The 20,167-nt window shown below is 41.6% G+C and overlaps 2 protein-coding genes and 1 long non-coding RNA gene across 8 annotated transcripts in view; 1 reads left to right on the plus strand and 2 right to left on the minus strand.

Annotated features, from left to right (window-relative positions):
• Nucleotides 1-20,167, plus strand: part of LOC145446091 (uncharacterized) — a 171,287-nt gene that overhangs the window by 44,617 nt on the left and 106,503 nt on the right. The gene's annotated exons all lie outside the window — the stretch shown is intronic.
• LOC145446085 (uncharacterized) lies at nt 169-8,112 on the minus strand. Of its 5 annotated transcripts, none has more exons than XR_013917203.1 (20): nt 6,948-8,112; nt 6,708-6,780; nt 6,474-6,541; nt 6,234-6,303; nt 6,066-6,097; nt 5,840-5,892; nt 4,321-4,363; nt 3,907-3,974; nt 3,665-3,722; nt 3,401-3,484; nt 3,137-3,213; nt 2,375-2,452; nt 2,121-2,171; nt 1,861-1,922; nt 1,591-1,671; nt 1,321-1,382; nt 1,053-1,123; nt 788-860; nt 505-589; nt 169-309 (listed from the first exon to the last, which is right to left on the minus strand). XR_013917203.1 is itself a non-coding variant. In XM_080324271.1 (20 exons), exons 10-19 carry the CDS (start codon nt 3,432-3,434, stop codon nt 553-555), a joined length of 612 nt encoding a protein of 203 aa, XP_080180397.1. In that variant the 5' UTR covers nt 3,435-3,484; nt 3,665-3,722; nt 3,907-3,974; nt 4,321-4,363; nt 5,840-5,892; nt 6,066-6,097; nt 6,234-6,303; nt 6,474-6,541; nt 6,708-6,780; nt 6,948-8,112; the 3' UTR covers nt 169-309; nt 505-552. The 5 variants fall into 5 exon arrangements, 4 of the variants coding, with proteins under 4 accessions (XP_080180397.1, XP_080180396.1, XP_080180398.1 ...); XM_080324271.1 differs by having other exon boundaries at nt 788-868; nt 1,060-1,123; nt 3,137-3,198; XM_080324270.1 differs by having other exon boundaries at nt 788-868; nt 1,060-1,123.
• On the minus strand, nt 8,255-14,674 carry LOC145446081 (uncharacterized). 2 transcript variants are annotated; one of them, XM_080324267.1, is made up of 9 exons: nt 14,428-14,674; nt 14,176-14,306; nt 13,658-13,780; nt 10,561-10,650; nt 9,663-9,903; nt 9,516-9,601; nt 8,899-9,008; nt 8,795-8,835; nt 8,255-8,731 (listed from the first exon to the last, which is right to left on the minus strand). In XM_080324267.1, the coding sequence occupies exons 1-9, from the start codon at nt 14,522-14,524 to the stop codon at nt 8,616-8,618; spliced, it is 1,035 nt and encodes a 344-aa protein (XP_080180393.1). In that variant the 5' UTR covers nt 14,525-14,674; the 3' UTR covers nt 8,255-8,615. The 2 variants fall into 2 exon arrangements, with proteins under 2 accessions (XP_080180393.1, XP_080180392.1); XM_080324266.1 differs by having other exon boundaries at nt 9,657-9,903.

A 20,167-nucleotide genomic window follows, 5' to 3' on the forward strand; every position in this document is an offset into this window, starting at 1 on the left:
TCGGTACATACGATTCCCAGCGAGAACTGCACAGCAAATTTTTCAACTCTGTACAGTGTACAGATACTTTCATGATGCTAGCAGACCAGTGAGACCACACTCCTTGGGTTCAAATCGACGTGACGAGCCGGACTCGATTCCTGACAAGGCGTGTAAAATGAACGAATATTTGGCAGATTGCCAACAACAGATTTATTTATCAACATCTTTTAAGCGAAATTTATAACACAAAATAGACACACAAATCTCTGTGAGTAGAGTCAAACACAACCTCACACTGCGCAGCTGTATCATCGAAGTGCCAGGAATCTGAAAAGAGCAAATTATTACTTTACATACAACTGCATGTTACACAATAAATTAACTGTGTTAAACACCAGCTCAGTTTACAAATGAACGGGCCAGTTTGCATATCATACGCATTTGCGTCTTACTGGCGGAATTAAGTCACATCACAGACCGAGAAAATGTGAAATCAAATATTTTTTACTATAAAAAACCCACCTGGTTTCACAAATCAGCAGGCCCTTGGAACAAGTCAACAAATCCAATTCACATCTTAACACGAAACAGATTACTGGATCCAGACCTGAAACACGGATTTTACGTTAGTTCGAACTTTAGTTGTATGAAAAATATCATAATGCTGTTTCTGCTCAGTTTATAGAAGAACGGGCCAGATTATATCACATGCATTTGCATCTTACTGGCGGAATTAAGTCACATCATAGGCAGATAGGATTCAAAATTGATCACTCCTAAGGTTGTTATTTATAATCAACCCCACCTGCATTGCCAATCAGACGTGTTCAACAGATCAAATGCAATTCGCTTCTTCGCCAAACAGAAGAGCTCTTTTCCTCCCGCCCTGAAACACGTCAAATTTTTATATTGAACTAGGCGGTAAACAAAAGAAATCACAATTACTCTTGCTCAGAATATTTTAAGAACGGGCCAGTTTATATCACATGCATTAGCATCTTACTGGCGGAATTAAAGTCACATCACAGGCAGATAGAATTCGAAATTGCTTATTCCCAACCGCCATAAACAACCCACCTGGTATTACAAATCCGCAGGCCCTTGGAACAGGTCGACAAATCCACATTGCATCTTTGCAGACCTGAAACACGGATTTTTACATTAATTCAAACTTCAATTGGTACTCTAGAAATGTGAGATTGTTACACCAGCTCAGTATATAAAAGAACGGGCCAGTTTATATCACATGCATTAGCATCTTACTGGCGGAATTGAGTCACATCATAGGCAGATAGAAGTTGAAACAAATTACATACAAGATTTTTATCAACACCCTACCTCTGTATCGTGAAAGAGACATGCTGGATAGGTCGACAAACCCATATTGCATCGTTGCAGACCTGAAACACAGATTTTTACGTATTTTAAACTTCCTAGCGGTACTTCGAAAGTATCTGATTGTTACTCTTACTCTATCTCAGTTTATATGAGAACGGGCCAGTTTATATCACATGCATTAGCATCTTACTGGTGGAATTAAGTCACATCATAGGCAGATAGAATTTAAAATCGATCGCTCCTAAGGTTGTTATTTTTAATCAACCCCACCTGCATTGCCAATCTGGCGTGTTGAACAGATCAAATTCAATTCGCATCTTTGCCAAACAGAAGAGTTTTTTTCCTCCCGCCCTGAAACACGTCAAATTTTTATACCGAACTAGGCGGTAAACAAAAGAAATCACAACTACTCTAGCTCAGAATATTTAAGAACGGGCCAGTTTATATCACATGCATTCGCATCTTACTGGCGGAATCAAGTCACATCACAGGCAGATAGTAGTCAAAACAAATCACCTAAGATTTTTACAAACACCCTACCTCTGTATTGTGAACGAGACATGCTGAACAAGTCGACAAATCCACATTGCATCTTTGCAGACCTGAAAAACAGATTGCTACACATTTCAAACTTCCCAGAGGTACTGCAAAAACAACTGATTGTTACTCTAGCTCAGTTTATATAAGAACGGGCCAGTTCATATCACATGCATTAGCATCTTACTGGCGGAATTAAAATAACATCATCGATGGATAGAATTTGAAGTCAGTAAAACCAACACAAAGCTAAAACATCTCACCAGTTTCACGAAGCAAATTTCTCCATTCAGATTGCGGGACCATTGACACATCTGAAACAGAGCAGACCATCAACCCAGTGGTCACACACAGCACTAAGCACTAAGTGCAAACGATGATGTCTTGGCTCAGTTTATATATGAACAGGTCCAGTTTATATCATATGCTTTTGCATCGTACTGGCGGAATTAAATTAACATCATAGGCAGATATAATAACAAATCGATCACTCTGAGCATATCTATTAACACCCCACCTGCACTGACAAGGGAACTTCAGATTGAGACAATCCACTCGCGTCTTTGCTCAACCAGATTATCAACTGCATCCAGACCTGAAACACATCAGATATTTTCATATTTATACCGTACTATGCGGTACAACAAATAAAATCATTATTACTCCCAAGCGGGTAGCCAGAGGGTTTTTTTGGGGATCGAAACCCGCCTTTTGAAGTGCGAAACCACTTTCTTTTGAAATGATCGTTCAAATGCTAATACCGGGTTGCAATTCTATAAGTTGTATCATTAGTGTTGTGCGCGCTTAATTAGCGAGAGGCGTGTTGTCAATTGGCGAGATTGTCAGTGCACTGCACAATGTAACGCAGAACGATCTCCCGCCGATCAGGTAGTTGATTGCCGCGGGCTCGGCGACTGCCGCCTGATTTATCACGTCTTCAACAAGCCTAGTTCCGCTGGCTTGAAGAATCGCATCTCTAATAGGCCCGGTGCGCACTATGCCATCGATGGCTTACACAATCGCGTCCTGCTTTGCGTGGTGCGCACGATATTATTGAGTATACTGATTTGTGAAAAATCACAATATTTTTCTACTGCAAGCAGATAGGATCTTTAATCGATTTGCAACCGAAAATTCAACCATACAATGTAACAAATATCAACCTTTTTATTGGACAGTTTATGAAAATGACAGCTGCCCGAACCCAAAATACACTCAAATTCCCCCACCCCATCCTAGTCAAAACAAATCACTTGAAAGATGTTCACGAACACCCTACCTCTGTATCGTGAACGAGACATGCTGAACAAGTCGACAAATCCACATTGCATCCTTGCAGACCTGAAACACAGATCTCTACACATTTCAAACTTTCTAGATGTGCTGCAAAAACAACTGATCGTTACTCTAGCTCAGTTCATATAAGAACGGGCCAGTTCATATCACATGCATTCGCATCTTACTGGCGGAATTAGGTCACATCATAGGCAGATAGAATTCGAAATTGATCACTTCCAAGGTTGTTATTTATAATCAACCCCACCTGCATTGCCAATCAGACGTGTTGAACAGTTCATATTCAAATCGCATCTTCGCCAAACAGAAAAAAAGCTCTTTTCCTCCAGCCCTGAAACGCTTCAAATTTTTATACCGAACTAGGCGGTAAACAAAAGAAATCACAATTATTCCAGCTCAGAATATTCAAGAACGGGCCAGTTTATATCACATGCGTTTGCATCCTACTGGCGGAATTAAAGTCACATCACAGGCAGATATCGTTCATTTTCAACTGATATAAAAAACCCACCTAGTATCACAAATCAGCAGGCCCCACGAATAGGTCAACAAATCAGCTAGATCCAGACCTGAAAAACGGATTTTTACATTTTTAATAAATTGAAGAGGTACTACAAAAATATCCGGTTGTTATTCTAGCTCAGTTTATAGATGAACGGGCCAGCTCATATCACATGCAGTTGCATCGTACTGGCGGAATTAATATAGCATCACAGCAGATGAAATTTTGAAACCACAAAAGCTCAAACTCACCATTGCCGCAAGCAGATCATCGCACCAATAGATTCCGCTCCTAGACTAACGCAAGTCTACATGGATATCTGGAACACCACATGGCGACAATTACATTTCGAAAGACCGATCTGATCAGTCATGATCACACTTTCCAGAAGGCGACCAAAAATAACTAACAAGTTTCGCATATTGGCACCATTGGAGGCCGCCACGAGTCGCAAACAAGCCCGAGACGGTACTATGATATGCCGTTAATATCGGCCGCCGCCGTTGTGGACTTCAGTTTGCTGCCACTTGCAAAACGCATGAAGGGCAAACCAGCCCGCACAGACAGCAAGCAGTCATAACGACGGCGGCCTCAACAGCTTATATGACAGGCTATCACAGTTAAACACAAAATACCACACACCATCAAGGAAGATAAGTGCTCACCGTCTGGTAGAACCAGGACATCCGAAGTTAAATGGGATGAAGCCTGAAACAGAGGAGTCCCGTCATCACGTTGTCGGCAGAGCAATACACAACACCGGTATTTCTAGACCAGCGCTACACCTAGGCCCTACAGATTCGACAGAAATTTGCCACGACATTGATATATGCCATACGGTTTTGCATGCACAGCACTGTTGCTGGCATAAAACCAGAAAGGCAACTGTCCGAAACAATACAATCAAAATCAGAACAATAACCCACTCGTTACATCATGGAGGTTAAACGTACGGTAACCGGTGAACTCGGCCCATGACGAACTCGGCCTATGACAAACTCGGCCTATGACAAACTCGGCGAACTCGGCCTATGAACAACTCGGCCCATGGTGAATTTGTTAATAAAAATTATTATAAATGTCGTGAATTGTATTGTGTGGAGACAATGGTGAATTGGTGGTGATGGACATGTCGTATGAATGTTATTATCAATGGGGGCAGTATCGTCAAGGAATAGGGCCTAGACAGAAAAAAACCGCCTTGCACCAACTCAACTATTAATGTGAATTATATTACATAATTATATTATTATCAAGTGATTAGGTTAGGGTTATGATTAGGGTTAGGTTAGGGTTATGATTAGGGTTAGGTTAGGATTAGGTTAGGACTAGGGTTAGGTTAGGATTAGGATTAGGATAAGGGTTAGGATTAGGTTAGGGTTATGATTAGGGTTATGATTAGGCTTAGGTTAGGGTTAGGATTATGATTAGGTTAGGATTAGGATTATGATTAGGGTTAGGATTAGGGTTAGGGTCCAACACTCCCAAATTAACCATTTTCTCCGACAAATAATACAATTTACGACGTTGATGATCATTCATACTAAGAATTCCCCCACGGGCCAAGTTGGTCATAGGCCGAGTTTGTCATGGGCCGAATTCGTCATAGGCTGCGTTCATCATGGGCCGAGTTCGTCATAGGCCGAGTTCGTCATGGGCCGAGTTCGTCATGGGCCGAGTTCGTCATGGGCCGAGTTCACTGGCAATCCCCACGTGTTATGACGGCGGCAAGTAAAACTTCAAATTCTGAGAACTGCAATACTGCCCTCCCCCAGCATTCGTACGACATGTCCATCACTCCCAAATTAACCATTTTCTCCGACAAATACTACAATTTACGACGTTTATAATCATTAATACTAAGAAATTCCCCACGGGCCGAGTTCGTCATGGGCCGAGTTCAATAGGCCGAATTCGTCATGGGCCGAGTTCACTGGCATTCAAACGTACAGGGTGGATCCTGCCTTTGAATGATTTCATCTGGGCCAAGTACACTTATAATTGCCTGTATTGTCTGCCAACTCGAAATTCAATACTAGATACTTTCACGGAAATAATATATACCTCAAGACAGCCAATATCAATTCAATTCATGCTTTCTACAAGGCACACGTGTCGTCATTCAGTTCACTACTCTTGACATCAACGGGAGTAGAAATTAATCCCGTCAACCATTGCACTTACCTTGATCAAGCCTGAAATACTCGAGCTGTACGGAATCCATGTCTCAAAAATATCTGAAATGATATCGAGCGACTAATCATTAAATCATACTAAAGCGGCGACCTTTTCAAGCAGTCAACAACCTCAGTAATTTTTTGTTTTCTACAAGGCACAGGTGCCGTTCAGTCCACTACTCTGACATCATCGGAATTACAGATAGATCTGGACAAACAAACATTCAACCCACCTTGACAAAACTTCAATCGTTCAACTGCTTCACTGCAAAAAGAGAAAAAATATTGTTTAATGAATTCAGTTTGTTGCTCACTAATAGTTAGCCACAGTTTCTAGGTCAAAACTAGAAGATCACTTAAGAATGTAGCCAAGATAAAATTTACTCAGAAACGACCCTTACCTTTTACACAATCAGATGCAGACTGCTGCCAACTCAACATGCACCTCTTGATCAGAGTTAACTACACAAACTGGAAAATTAGATAGATGATCACATGGGGAAAGTTACGGTCACCTTCATTCTTGCATTTTCATAGCTCAGAAAAGACCTCTCTCCACAGTTGAAAATTCAGATAGGGCAAGTCAATAAATCATCCCGGCGCAAAATTTCAATGGATGCAGTCTCTTCAACCACACTCACCTCGTAATCACCTTCAGCGACGATCCAACAATTGCATATGTAGATCGACCAGTCCACACCACATGGTACTGAGAAAGACAAAATACAAACTGAAACAACTGCCAAGCTGTGGCACCAGCAGGCTGCAGTCCAATACAGCTCAGAATAGACTCCACAACACTTCAAGTTCAGATAGGGCAAGTCAATTAATCATCTTTGCCTGCCAAAGAATTCAATATCATCAATCACACTCACCTCAAAACCATTTCCAAGATGCAGCAGATGATCACTCGACCAACGCCCAGCCCACTGAATTCTGACGATTTCACTGAAAAAGATGATAGCTGAAACAAACATAATTGTCAAACTACAATCTGGCAGACTAAGATTCAATACAGCTCAGAATAGACTCCTCAACACAAATTCAGATAGGGCAAGTCAAACAAATCATCACAGCCGCCAGCCTGTTGATTATTGCATCACAGAAACACTCACCTGAAATCTACTTTTTACTTGCCAATCATCGTTGAGATGTTCAATAAGCTGAAGATAAAATGAAGGAATCAATATTGCATGATATGAACTGGTAAATGCTGTTTCAACTTCTAATAATCAACTTAAACATTGCATTACAAGTAATAACAGCTGTTTGAATGAATAGGGTTCCCACGCATTTAAAAGACAAACAAATTTGATGGCTTGATTGACACTGATTTATCAGTTATTTTCATTGTCCCATATTCAATCTATATTGTTTAAACAGATTAGATTAGATTCGTCGGAACGAGTTAAGATGGTCCGTGGGAACCCTGAAACATGAACCTGGAGATAAGTTTATTTACTTCATTAGCACAATATGAACATTGGTACTTTACCTTTCTGTTGCTACGGGACATCCTTCGCTTTGCTTCCGAACTTTATGCGAACATTTTTATTTATTTGTTGATCGTCTCGTGGTTAAGCTTCGCGGATTGCAGTGTTTTAGGATTTTTTTGCAATTGCCAATTTTTCAAGAAAAGCTGATTTAGCTCAAGAAAATTTTGGAATTTACACATGGTTCAGAGGTTGCACAGACGCCTTGCGATTTACACTCTGAAAAAAGGCACTGGAACACGTCCATACGGCATTAAGTGATTGACGCTCTGCAACTGTAATAAACTCGGATGTCATTGTCGGAGATGAAATTCACGACTGGCAATGAAATTGAGCTGACATTACAACATCCCTTACTAACCGTTATCTACTAAATCAGTGGTTCTCAACCTTTTTAGCTTAGGGACAGGTAAAATTCAATGCAAATTTGTGATTACAGGGAATGTGTACAATTCAAACTTTCAATTCATTCAGTAATCTCCTGCTGCCTTTTGGATAATGCTCTCGATGTGCACAGGTGTCGACGAGGCAAAGTGCCGTTTTAGCCTTAACCTTGATTTTGACAGTTTAATTTCTTTTCGAGGACCAGCAACTTTGCTGTTTGTGATAGCCGCAACCAATTTAGTTATGTGTTCATAGCTTTGACACATCTGGTAGCAGGATACTTAGAAAGTCTGTTGGCATATTAGCAGCCAAGTAAAAGACATGCTAAATCTGTTAGGAATTTGATGTTTCATTTCTTTAATAACCAATGAACAAGCTTCATTTTACATCTGCAACTGACATTAGAGTATTACATTTGGCTCACAGCGAGCTTCGTTGACCGGCGGTTGAGAACCACTGTACCAAATTACATTCAGCTCTTCCAGTTTTCTTCTCAATAACCAGCGTCGCAGAGACCAAGTATTTTGTTCGGCGGCAGACTCAAATTTCTTGACGATAAGTATTTTTTATTAGTATAAACTCAATAAAAGACATCGAGCGACCAGCGAACGTTAGACGGCGACTCATCACATGTTACATTGTAAACGCCTGGAGACGGTAAAAGTTTATTGTCGCGCCACAATGGGGTGGTTATCAACAGTAAGTTCCTGTGTCCGATTCGGTATTTATCTCCGTCGAGAATCACCGCTCCATTTACAGTTGTTTTTTCAAAAAAATGATTGTTGTGTAAAAGATTATGCGATGGCTTGCCTATCGCAATTGGAACGATTTCTCAAATCGCATTTTTCGAGCCAGTTCAGTTCAATCGTTTGTCCCGCCATCGCTACTAACCGGGAAGCGTCCTGGTTAGTACGGTTTCTGCCTGCCCCTCGACGAACCGCCTCCTCTGCCCATCTTCGAACGGAACGACTGCCCGCCGAATCCACTGGCATTGCTCGCGCCGGTGCCATTTCCGTAAGAACCTGAGAGAAATAACATTGAAAATGCTGACCACGCAGGACAACGGTACTACACTGCAAAATTACCATAAACGTCTTGTCCATAGCTGAAATCTTCGTTGTAAGATCTGTGGAGTAGAGGATCAGAGAAATAGACAAGACACGGCATGAATAGAATTGATCACGCTTACCCGTCGCCAAAACCATCACCGCCAAATCCGCCATCGTAAGCGCTGTCAAAATTGTCACCGTAGCCTTCGTAGCTCTGATCAAACGAAGTTCCTCCATACCCATCGTAGCTCTGTAAGTTCAGCACATCAAACGTGCTATAAATTACGTCCACAAGTGGGGAAGGGGATAACATATCAAGTATCCTACCACTATAGTCTTGATTACCAATTGTTAAATTTGCAAAGAGATACGGGATGACAAGCGGTCAGACTATTTGTTGTTGGTAGGGCTGGGTTATGAATCACATCAGTCAAATCACTCATTGTGACATCACAACAGAACATAATATGTCAAAGATCAAATGAGTATCTGTTATGCCGCCACACATAATATAAGGCCTGTCATCCATCACATTGAAGACACTAGGGCATTGTTTCGACCATACGGGTTGCATTGCACTTAATGACAATGTTGTGGGATGATCATGACTTTGGAAATGGTTTTTTTCAGTATGTTCGTAGCTTTGTTTCGTACGCTGCAATACGGCAAATCAAAGTTACGAGACTTCCACCAAATAAAAAGCATTTTAAATGCAGTTTTGCCTAACAGCTGCATACCGACCGTGACGTGTACTCACATAGTCCTCGGCAAAGTTTTCAGCAGCCGCAGCAGCCTGCTGCATCTGGGCAAAATTCTGCGACTGTCCGCGTCCCCTGCCTCGCCCTGAGTCAACAATTACAAAATTAACAATGACGGTGCAATCACGTGGTACACATACCTCTACCTCCTCTCCCGCCGCCAGTAGCCCCACCGCCACGGCCTCCTCCGCCGCCTCTACCCCCTCTGGAAAAACTGCCGCCCCGCGGATTCTGCCCTCGTCCACCGCCGCCACGGCCTCCTCGGGCCCTGCCACGCATAGCCGGGTGAGACATGGCAGCCTGCATGCCGAATTGAGCTTCGGTGGCTTCGTCAACAACGAGTAGTTTTTGGATTTCGGCAGCAGCCCGACCGAGATTGACGAAAGCCTGAAACAAGTCACGTTGAAGGTTTGACTAACTGGAGTGCATCAATTCTGACTCTACTATTAGGCTCGAGTAAAGAGTACTTCAATAACACTCATGGAATCACAAGGCTGTAAATGATGTGCAAAGTTGAAATATGTTAACTTATGCGACCACAAAGAAAAACAGTTCCAGTTCGAAATCACATTGAAGAAGATTTCAATTATTAACATTTCATTCTTCTTTACGCCAAATATAGCTAAAATGATGCATAAAGAACAAATATGCATCTTTTACGGGACCACAAACAAATTAAATGCAGTACAAGATCACATCGCAGATAATTGAAACACACATACTATATAAACCTATGCTTTCATCTTTATGACAACACTGCATAGCTTTGTCATTTTCAAAAACGTGCATAATACCTTGTACGTTATGATCCAACAGATTTTGATTTCAAGGCTTATACAGTAGTATCATAACTTTACAACTTTCATTTATAAATTATAGCTTGGGTGGAAGGGGCGTTCAATTCGAGTACCCGAAACAAACTTCTCTCAGTATTCGAATGAAGAGTCTTCATATAGAGCAATTATCAATACTCAAATAATCGTGCCTATAATAGTCGCGTCCAAAATCTTGGGACAAGGCACACAATGCAGACATATAGAATACCTGAGGCACTGGTCCGACAGCTGAGATGTGTACATGCAGAGGGTAGTTCAGATGACTGTATTTCTCGTCAAAGTCTTTAAGTTCCTCAGCCTAGACGTTAAAGCAACACTATAGCAGTAAGATCGGGCACGGCAGACAAGGGGCATCCCTAAAAGACGGAGAAGCGGAGGCAGCGGAGACAGCGGAGGCAGCGGAGAACGGACCCTAAAACGCGGAAGCAACGGAGACGGCAGAGAGAGCCAAAAATGGCGATTCCTAAAAGACGGAGACAGCGGACCTAGCGGAGAGCGGAGCTTTCGGTCATTAACCTTTATAGACACGCGCGACATAGCGGACGGATACTGAAAGCGGAGTTCGGGACCCTGCGAAATGGACATAGCGGACGGTTATATAATATAGAAAGCGGAGATCAGGGCGTATCCGAAGATGTTTCGAAGCAGTGGAGAATAACGGAGAAGTCAGCCATGCAAGTTCAAGGCCAATTGGGCGACTGATTGCCCGTCGATGAGATGACATAGCGGGCGGTTATATAGTACAAAGAAAGCGGAGTTCGGGGCGTATCGGAAGATGTTTCGAAGCAGTGGAGAATAACGGAGAAGTCAGCCATGCCAGTTCAAGGCCAATTGGGCGACTGATTGCCCATCGATGAGATGACATAGCAGACGGTTATATCGTTATAATATACTGAAAGCGGAGTTTGGGGCGTAGCGAAATATATTTCGAAACAGCAGAGAATAACGGAGAAGTCAGCCATGCGAGTTTCAGGCCAATTTGGTGACTGATTGCCCATCGATGAGATGACATAGCGGACGGTTATAATATACTGAAAGCGGAGTTCGGGGCGCAGCGAAATATATTTCGAAACAGCAGAGAATAACGGAGAAGTCAGCCATGCGAGTTTCAGGCCAATTTGGTGACTGATTGCCCATCGATGAGATGACATAGCGGACGGTTATAATATACTGAAAGCGGAGTTCCAGGGCGTATCGGAAGATGTTTCGAAGCAGTGGAGAATAACGGAGAAGTCAGCCATGCGAGTTCAAGGCCAATTGGCGACTGCTGATTGCCCGTCGATGAGATGACACAGCGGGCGGTTATATAATACAAAGAAAGCGGAGTTCGGGGCGTATCGGAAGATGTTTCGAAGCAGTGGAGAATAACGGAGAAGTCAGCCATATGCAAGTTCAAGGCCAATTGGGCGACTGATTGCCCAATGCCCATCGATGAGATGACATAGCGGGCGGTTATATAGTACAAAGAAAGCGGAGTTCGGGGCGTATCGGAAGATGTTTCGAAGCAGTGGAGAATAACGGTTTGATTTATCACATCACGTTGTTCAGATATTATATATGTTGAATATTTCTACTTTTTCGAGGTAATCAAGTAGATTTGGGCTATTTCCGGTACTTACTGAAGTGGTAATGTTTCGCAATTACTTCAACATCTACCTGAACAGTATTCTGGATGAAATAATTACATTTGCAATTCGGATTTTGTAAAGTAGAAAGTAGTTCAGTATAATATTCCACAACTATCAACAGTTAAATTGTCATACGAAACGCGTCCGCTATGTCATCTCATCGATGGGCAAGCAATCACCGAATTGGCCTGAAACTCGCATGGCAGACTTCTCCGTTATTCTCTGCTGTTTCGAAATATATTTCGCTACGCCCCAAACTCCGCTTTCAGTATATTATAACCGTCCGCTATGTCATCTCATCGATGGGCAATCAGTCACCAAATTGGCCTTGAACTTGCATGGCTGACTTCTCCGCTATTCTCCACTGCTTCGAAACATCTTCCGATACGCCCTGATCTCCGCTTTCTATATTATATAACCGTCCGCTATGTCTATTTCGCGGGGCCCCGAACTCCGCTTTCAGTATCCGTCCGCTATGTCATCTCATCGAAGGGCAATCAGTCGCCAATTGGCCTTGAACTCGCATGGCTGACTTCTCCGTTATTCTCCACTGCTTCGAAACATCTCCCGATACGCCCTGATCTCCGCTTTCTGTATTATATAACCGTCCGCTATGTCTATTTCGCGGCGCCCCGAACTCCGCTTTCAGTATCCGTCCGCTATGTCATCTCATCGAAGGGCAATCAGTCGCCAATTGGCCTTGAACTCGCATGGCTGACTTCTCCGTTATTCTCCACTGCTTCGAAACATCTTCCGATACGCCCCGAACTCCGCTTTCCTTGTATTATATAACCGCCCGCTATGTCATCTCATCGATGGGCAATCAGTCGCCCAATTGGCCTTGAACTTGCATATGGCTGACTTCTCCGTTATTCTGCACTGCTTCGAAACATCTTCCGATACGCCCCGAACTCCGCTTTCCTTGTATTATATAACCGCCCGCTATGTCATCTCATCGATGGGCAATCAGTCGCCCAATTGGCCTTGAACTTGCATGGCTGACTTCTCCGCTATTCTCCACTGCTTCGAAACATCTTCCGATACGCCCTGATCTCCGCTTTCTATATTATATAACCGTCCGCTATGTCTATTTCGCGGGGCCCCGAACTCCGCTTCAGTATCCGTCCGCTATGTCATCTCATCGATGGGCAATCAGTCGCCCAATTGGCCTTGAACTTGCATATGGCTGACTTCTCCGTTATTCTCCACTGCTTCGAAACATCTTCCGATACGCCCCGAACTCCGCTTTCCTTGTATTATATAACCGCCCGCTATGTCATCTCATCGATGGGCAATCAGTCGCCCAATTGGCCTTGAACTTGCATGGCTGACTTCTCCGTTATTCTCCACTGCTTCGAAACATCTTCCGATACGCCCCGATCTCCGCTTTCTATATTATATAACTGTCCGCTATGTCCATTTCGCGGGGTCCCGGACTCCGCTTTCAGTATCCGTCCGCTATGTCGCGCGTGTCTATAAAGGTTAATGACCGAAAGCTCCGCTCTCCGCTAGGTCCGCTGTCTCCGTCTTTTAGGAATCGGCATTTTTGGCTCTCTCCGCCGTCTCCGTTGCTTCTGCGTTTTAGAGTCCGTTCTCCGCTGCCTCCGCTGTCTCCGCTGCCTCCGCTTCTCCGTCTTTTAGGGATGCCCGCAGACAAGACAGAATCGCACAACATACCTTTTTGCGGTCAGCTTCTCTGACAGAGCCTTTACCGAGAACAGCCATCTTTGTGTTGGTTAGTTCTTGAAGGCCCTTCATTGTTGCTCCGCCAGGGCCGATCAGGCGTCCCACGAAGTTTACCTAAAATTGCAAACATTCATTCAAATCAAAAAAGCAATTCATCAAATTTAGGCATTATACTCTTTGGCAATTGACAATCAGCTACAACTTCAAACTTGATCGTCAATTTACATTATCGATCATTTTTCAAGAAAACGTGCATTCATTTTGCTACATACATGCTTTCAAGTGCACAATATATTGCATTGGATACATAATTGAATGCTGAATTCAGTATGATTTGTCGTAAAAGTCAATGGACATTTTGTTTGGCCACACGACTCTCATCTCTTATACTACACGGTAATAGGTGTAATCAACATATAGCAATGATAATAATTATAAATGGATAAATGGTGATGTGGGTTTATTGTCAAAGATAATTTCAATGTTGCGGTATCAAATTAGTGGCTTACCGAGGGAAATTTCTCAGCAGGAACAAGAATATCGCATTCAACTTTCTGTGGTCTACCAGAAACGTCGAGCAGGACTTTCTTGGAACTCGTCTTGGGCGCTTCTTTCTTAGGATTCTTGATGTTTTCGATTTCTGCAGCAAATACCGATTGTTGAAATAGATTATTACATGTTCAAAGTTTATTCGAGATATCTAGGATCATTCAGAAGTTATTTCGAAAAAACGCAGTGCACCGGAGAAAATTCTGTCTTACCTTCAGAAATCAGCCGGACTGCATGTTCGAACGAAGGATCGATACTGTCTTTTTCAGCCATAAGCTCAGGAAGGTACTTGCCATCATTTTGCTCCATTTTGGTATGACTTATGATAGAACTTTAGCGAAGAGATGAAGATGCTACTGTACAGCCAACGCGCCGAAATCTATGCGATAAGTAATAGACTACGCTACACGTACACGAGGAAGACTTACGTTTGAACAGGTCGCAATGCAAATGAATTCTCTGCGCATGCGCGAAGAGAAAAAAGCTATGGTCACGTGACAAAGTGCCGAAAGCACGCTGAAAGCACGCCAAGTGCACATTCGGTTGTTGCCCATTGAGCTTGATTTAATATAGAAAGGATTTTGAAAAAATATCTTATCTCTCGGTGTTGCACCATGAAATAGCAGTTTACTGAGGTCAATGAACATTTTATTGAGTAATATTGGTCATCCCTATTCAATATTGTCTGGGTCAGCACTTCAGCAGCAGAGATTGTCGGATTCCCATATCTCGGAATCCGGATCTATCCGACTCCGGCTGGCAATTTGAAATACAGAGTCCTAAGTGTAGGGTTACCATACGTCCTCCTTTTTCGAGTTTGTGAAAATGTCCTCCGAGGACGCCTAAATGTCCTCCTTTTTGAGATTTTGTACTCTTTTTTGGTAATTTTGGTTAAATATAGTGCCAAATTCGACTGAGGTACAGTAAATCAGCACTGACGTAACGCTCCGGCGGCTATTTCGGTAGCTGAGCCGGAAAGTTGACCTTTTTTAGTCAACCACGTATAAATTTGAAAGAAAAACTGTATTTTGGGTGCTGAGCGAGAAAGATGACCTTCCTTTAGTCAACCACCTATAAATTTGAAAGAAAAACTGTATTTTGGGGGCTGAGCGCGTAAGTTGACCTTTTCTTTAGTCAACCGACCGCGCAGTGGGAAAAATTTACCATTTTTTAAAGATTTACCTCCGGTATTCTAAGTTAGAAAATTTTGAAAAGTGTCCTCCTTTCCCTATTCCAAAATATGGTAACCCTACCTAAATGTATACGTAAATGTATACACATATCATTGCAATATTATGATGATGTAAAATTAAAGTCCTGTTAAAATCCGAGTTTCAACGAATATTTCAAAGCAAATTCGAAATCCGAATCCATTCCGGCTACGTTAAAAATCGATGAAATCCTGCTCCTACCCCGAATCATAGATATAAAAATCAGAATTTCTTCGAAATGAGGGACCAGGACTAGGTTTCCATCACTTTCGGAACAAAGTAGACGGAACGCAAGACATACGTGAATAGTCACAGTTTGGTGTCATCCCATTCCGTAGAAACTGGTGGCCGAATCTCAGTTGTTTCACAAACCATCGATACAAAAAACCGAATTACTCCGAAATGAAAAACCGAAGACGAAAACTGACACTTTCGGATTCGGAACAACGTTCAGGTCTATGTTCATCTCAAAGTGCGTCTGCATGAGACTCCTCCACCCCGGTCGATATCCATTGTGCGACTAGCATATGACGGAAAATAATATCATTAAACATAATTATTCCATTTGAATAGTATATTCATGTTGAAATGAACCCGAATATTTTTGGCTCACACTCGTCAGTGGTAATCGTCAGCAACTAGTAGAGAATTGGAAAGATCATTGTATATCAAACAATCGTATCACAAAATATGACGTCACCAGCATGGAATGAAATCTCAAATAAGAGAGCGCTCAATGTACTATTTTAAAATGATATACGAAATCCTTCTGTAGACAAAACTTGGGCTATGTATTTTGATAAAGGTAGACTCCAAGGTACACAGAGGAAAGTGTGAGCGGCCCCTTCCGATGACGCGAAATCTGCCGTCTCGATAATTTTTCGCACAAGCGGGATCCTCCAACATACGTTTGCCAATGTCAGATAGAAGCGATGTAAAATTGTATTCCAAGATATCTATTCTAATGGGGTAATACCTTTGTTTTATGTCATTTTGGAGACGATATCTATATAGTGTTGGCAGTGCGTTTACCACACTCGTTTTACATGCCATGTGCTTTTGTTGTGATTCCAGATAATCCCGTATATATTTTTCTTTCTATCTTGGATGATTATTAGGCAACCTACTTCGCTGACATATGAAACAAAGATTCGGGTAGTATCAGGGCTGTCTAAATGGACAATTTCCAGAGAAAGTATGGATTAGGATTAGGCCTTGAAAAAACCGGTTTTGTGAAATTTTGTTGGATATGGATTGGATTAGGATTTTGCTTGGATTTCTCGATTTTCTGCAAGATTTATATGTTATGTGGCGAATGGCGTCGAACTTTATATTCAGATCAGTTATTAATGTACTTATGGTAGGCTACACCAAAGTCACTCAACTATGAGCAGAGGTGGTCAGTAACGAAGTACTTCTACTTTTTCGAAGTACTCAAGTAGTTTTCCTCTACTTCTGCTACTTACTCAAGTAGATCTGATTTTCTCTACTTCTACTTCTACTTCGTAATATTTTGTGATCTACTTACTTACTTTTTGCTATTTCCAGTTTGTCAAGTAGAAGTAGTCTAATCCCCCAATACGAAAGATAGCCTGAGGAAATTCGGGGCTGGTTTCACTGAGTACCAACATTTAATATTCATAAAATTCAAGCAAAGCCCGGAAATTTTGTAGCGCTTCGCGCACAGTAGTTATGGAGAGACAATTATGTTTTCACGAAAGTATCAGTGAATATAATTTAGCTGCCGGATTGCTTGGTTCCGCTCACACCGCATTGTCGCCAATATCAAATATTTCATCACAGTAAATATGGCCCACCGGCCACCATAACGTTTGAAACTACCGTTTCGTAGCAATCACCTATCATATCGTAATCTAGCAGCCCATTACGCGTCTTATAATGTCATGTGGAAAATCCAGCATTTTTGAACGTTACACCTGTTTTAGCAGCTTCATGGACAAAAGACATGAAATATATTTTTCTCTTTTAACAAGTGGTATTGGTATTTCACTTTCAATTGCGATGCGACTATGCGAGTATAATACTTTGAGTTCTAATTACTTTCAGTTCTTTTGTCTGCAAAACATACATGTTGAAGCATAAAAGCAAGTGTAGTAATGTCTCTATTTTCCGAAAATAAAGCTACACTAAATATAACATTTACGATCCACAATATTTGTTATTAACGTATACTAATCGCGCAAAGTGATGAAACCGTATCCTATACAACTTCTACGTATTGCTCTTCGCCTAAACATGGCGCCTTATAATATGGGGAAGGGCGCCATGCCATGATATTCTCTAAAACGGCGTCTTCTAGTAAACAAAGGGTTAGTATCGCATTTTCATATCAGTACTAAAATTTGCATCCCATGATGCGAAAGAACGCTTATTCTGTCGATGATACCTCATGGGATGCATCAATACGAATCACGCTCTCTGCACCTTCCGCATACCTCAATTCGCAGGTTCTGACAGTCCATGCGAACTAATTAAGACTGTTTTCAAAACTCCTTACTTACTTGAGTAGATTTAAAGTCAGTCAAATCTACTTCTACTTCAATTAGTCTGAGGTAGCTAATTTACGAAGTACTTCTACTCTTACTAGAGTAGATTTTTTCGTCGCTACTTCTACTTCTACTTGAGTAGATTTATTGACTACTTTGACCACCTCTGACTCTGAGTGACTTTGGGGTACACTACACTCTGGTACTCTCGGTGCCAATGAACATGAGAGGTGCAGCCCTATGGTAAGTTATCTTAAATCAACTGGATTGTTGGTTGTGAAAGAAAAAAAAAATTATTCCTTCCTTGAATAAATTAGCATTTTTTCTGAATTTCAAGTTCGAATCAAATTTGGATTGGACACAGATTTGAAAATACAAAAGTTATGGATTAGGATTTGGATTAGGATTAGGATTTGAAGCTCTTCATTCCTTGAAAATTATCTTAACTATTTCAAAATTTCCTAAACGATGCCTACCATCAAGCCTATGGCCTATCTGCCGTGTAATTAATTGTTGGTCTTCACCATTGCGTTCAATAGTATGGTACGAAAATATATATGTTGAGCTTTGTACACAATATCATTTTAGGGCGTTTTTCAACGCTTCTGAAATTCAGACACGTTTTGCTAGCTTGATGCCACAAACATCGTTGATTTTTGTACTTTGTACCAATAGTAGGGTTACCATACGTCCTCTTTTAAGAGGATTTGTCCTCTATTTTGACTTTTTTGAAAGTGTCCTCGGAGGACGCCCTTTTGTCCTCTTTGTTGACCTTTTTTCTTTTTTTTTTAGTCAACCGACACCGATTTGTGAGAATTCTTCTCCGGTGTTGCAAAGTGTCCTCTTTTTAGATTTTTTCAAAATATGGTAAGCCTAACCAATAGTACTCAATGCAGGAATATGAAAGGAAACCATTGCTCCATACAAGTCAAGCAGACTCTTAATCGTAAATTAGGGGTAGAGTCATTTGTCTGGTGTGAATGACAGCATCAGTCGAATCGAATAGATTGTGCCTCTGAAGAGTGCATGTAATGCATCGTTACTTTACTCAACTCGATTTGGGTTAAGGATATAGCGATTCTCAACCACTGAGTGGCACGCGGCTTCGCACTATAATTTCGGCACTCGGTATCGCGTCGAAAAAAATTAGGGGCTGAGTCTGCTGACTCGACAACAATGTTCGGATTTCGTAACGTATAACTGGCAATACTTTTTTTAAATGATGAAAATAATAAACGAACGATGAGATTATAAATATTGAGTAGTAATATTACAGTTCCATTTTATCAGGGGGATGTTATTGTTTAGTATTCACGGTGCTTCGACATCTATAGTAATTTTACTTCATGCCGATGTTGCCTATTATGATTTCAGAGATGCCGACTTGATATAGCACGGCACACTTTTGTTCTAGGCTTTTGTAAGACTAAGACACCGTTTACGTCAGGGGTTCTTAAAGTATGGGTCGCGAAGGGTACAAACTTAATTCGCGACCGCACCCTAGCGATATTTTATTGAGCGTGTAATATATGCTGCATTTCACCAACAACAAAAAATTTCTTCGCGCCTTGCGCGATCCCTGGATAGTTTACATGTCACCCATGGTCACTGTGCTGGATTCTATAACCAATGAGCGAGACAATCAGAAAACTGGTTACGACGATAAGGCTTCATCATGAAAATGCACATGTACTTTTGTATTGCAGAAATTGGTTTGATATCATTAGATCCCCTTTCCGCGCCGGCGGTAGCGATAAAACCTTGGCACATACTGAACGTTGCTGGTCGGTCAGGCCAGGTTGAGTGCAAATATGCACTCGCGACCCGCATAGACGAAAATAATGCACCCCGATTTGCAATCACGTGCGTCACCATTCACACATGTTCCACAAAACTGCGTTGCGTTCACTGGCTGTCCACCAGAGTTGGATCAATTGTAATTTGTAATGTAATTGAATGTAATGAATTACATATTTCAATGTAATTGTAATGTAATTGTAATTGAAGCATTTTTATTTTGTGTAATTGTAATTGTAATTGTAATTTGACAAAAATTTCGCTCAATTACAATTTCAATTACATTAAATTGCTATTGAGACCTGACAAGCACAACATAAAATAATTGACTTATAATGCATTCTCTTTAAATGTCGACAAGGAATTTGGTGGATCCATTCGCGGAAGCCCTTGACTGCGCCCTTGCGGGCGAAGTTTTTTATTTTTACCGCTATGCT

This window comes from Botryllus schlosseri, chromosome 9 (assembly GCF_051294905.1).
Source record: "Botryllus schlosseri isolate E-star chromosome 9, Bs_hap1, whole genome shotgun sequence".
NCBI lineage: Eukaryota > Metazoa > Chordata > Ascidiacea > Stolidobranchia > Styelidae > Botryllus > Botryllus schlosseri.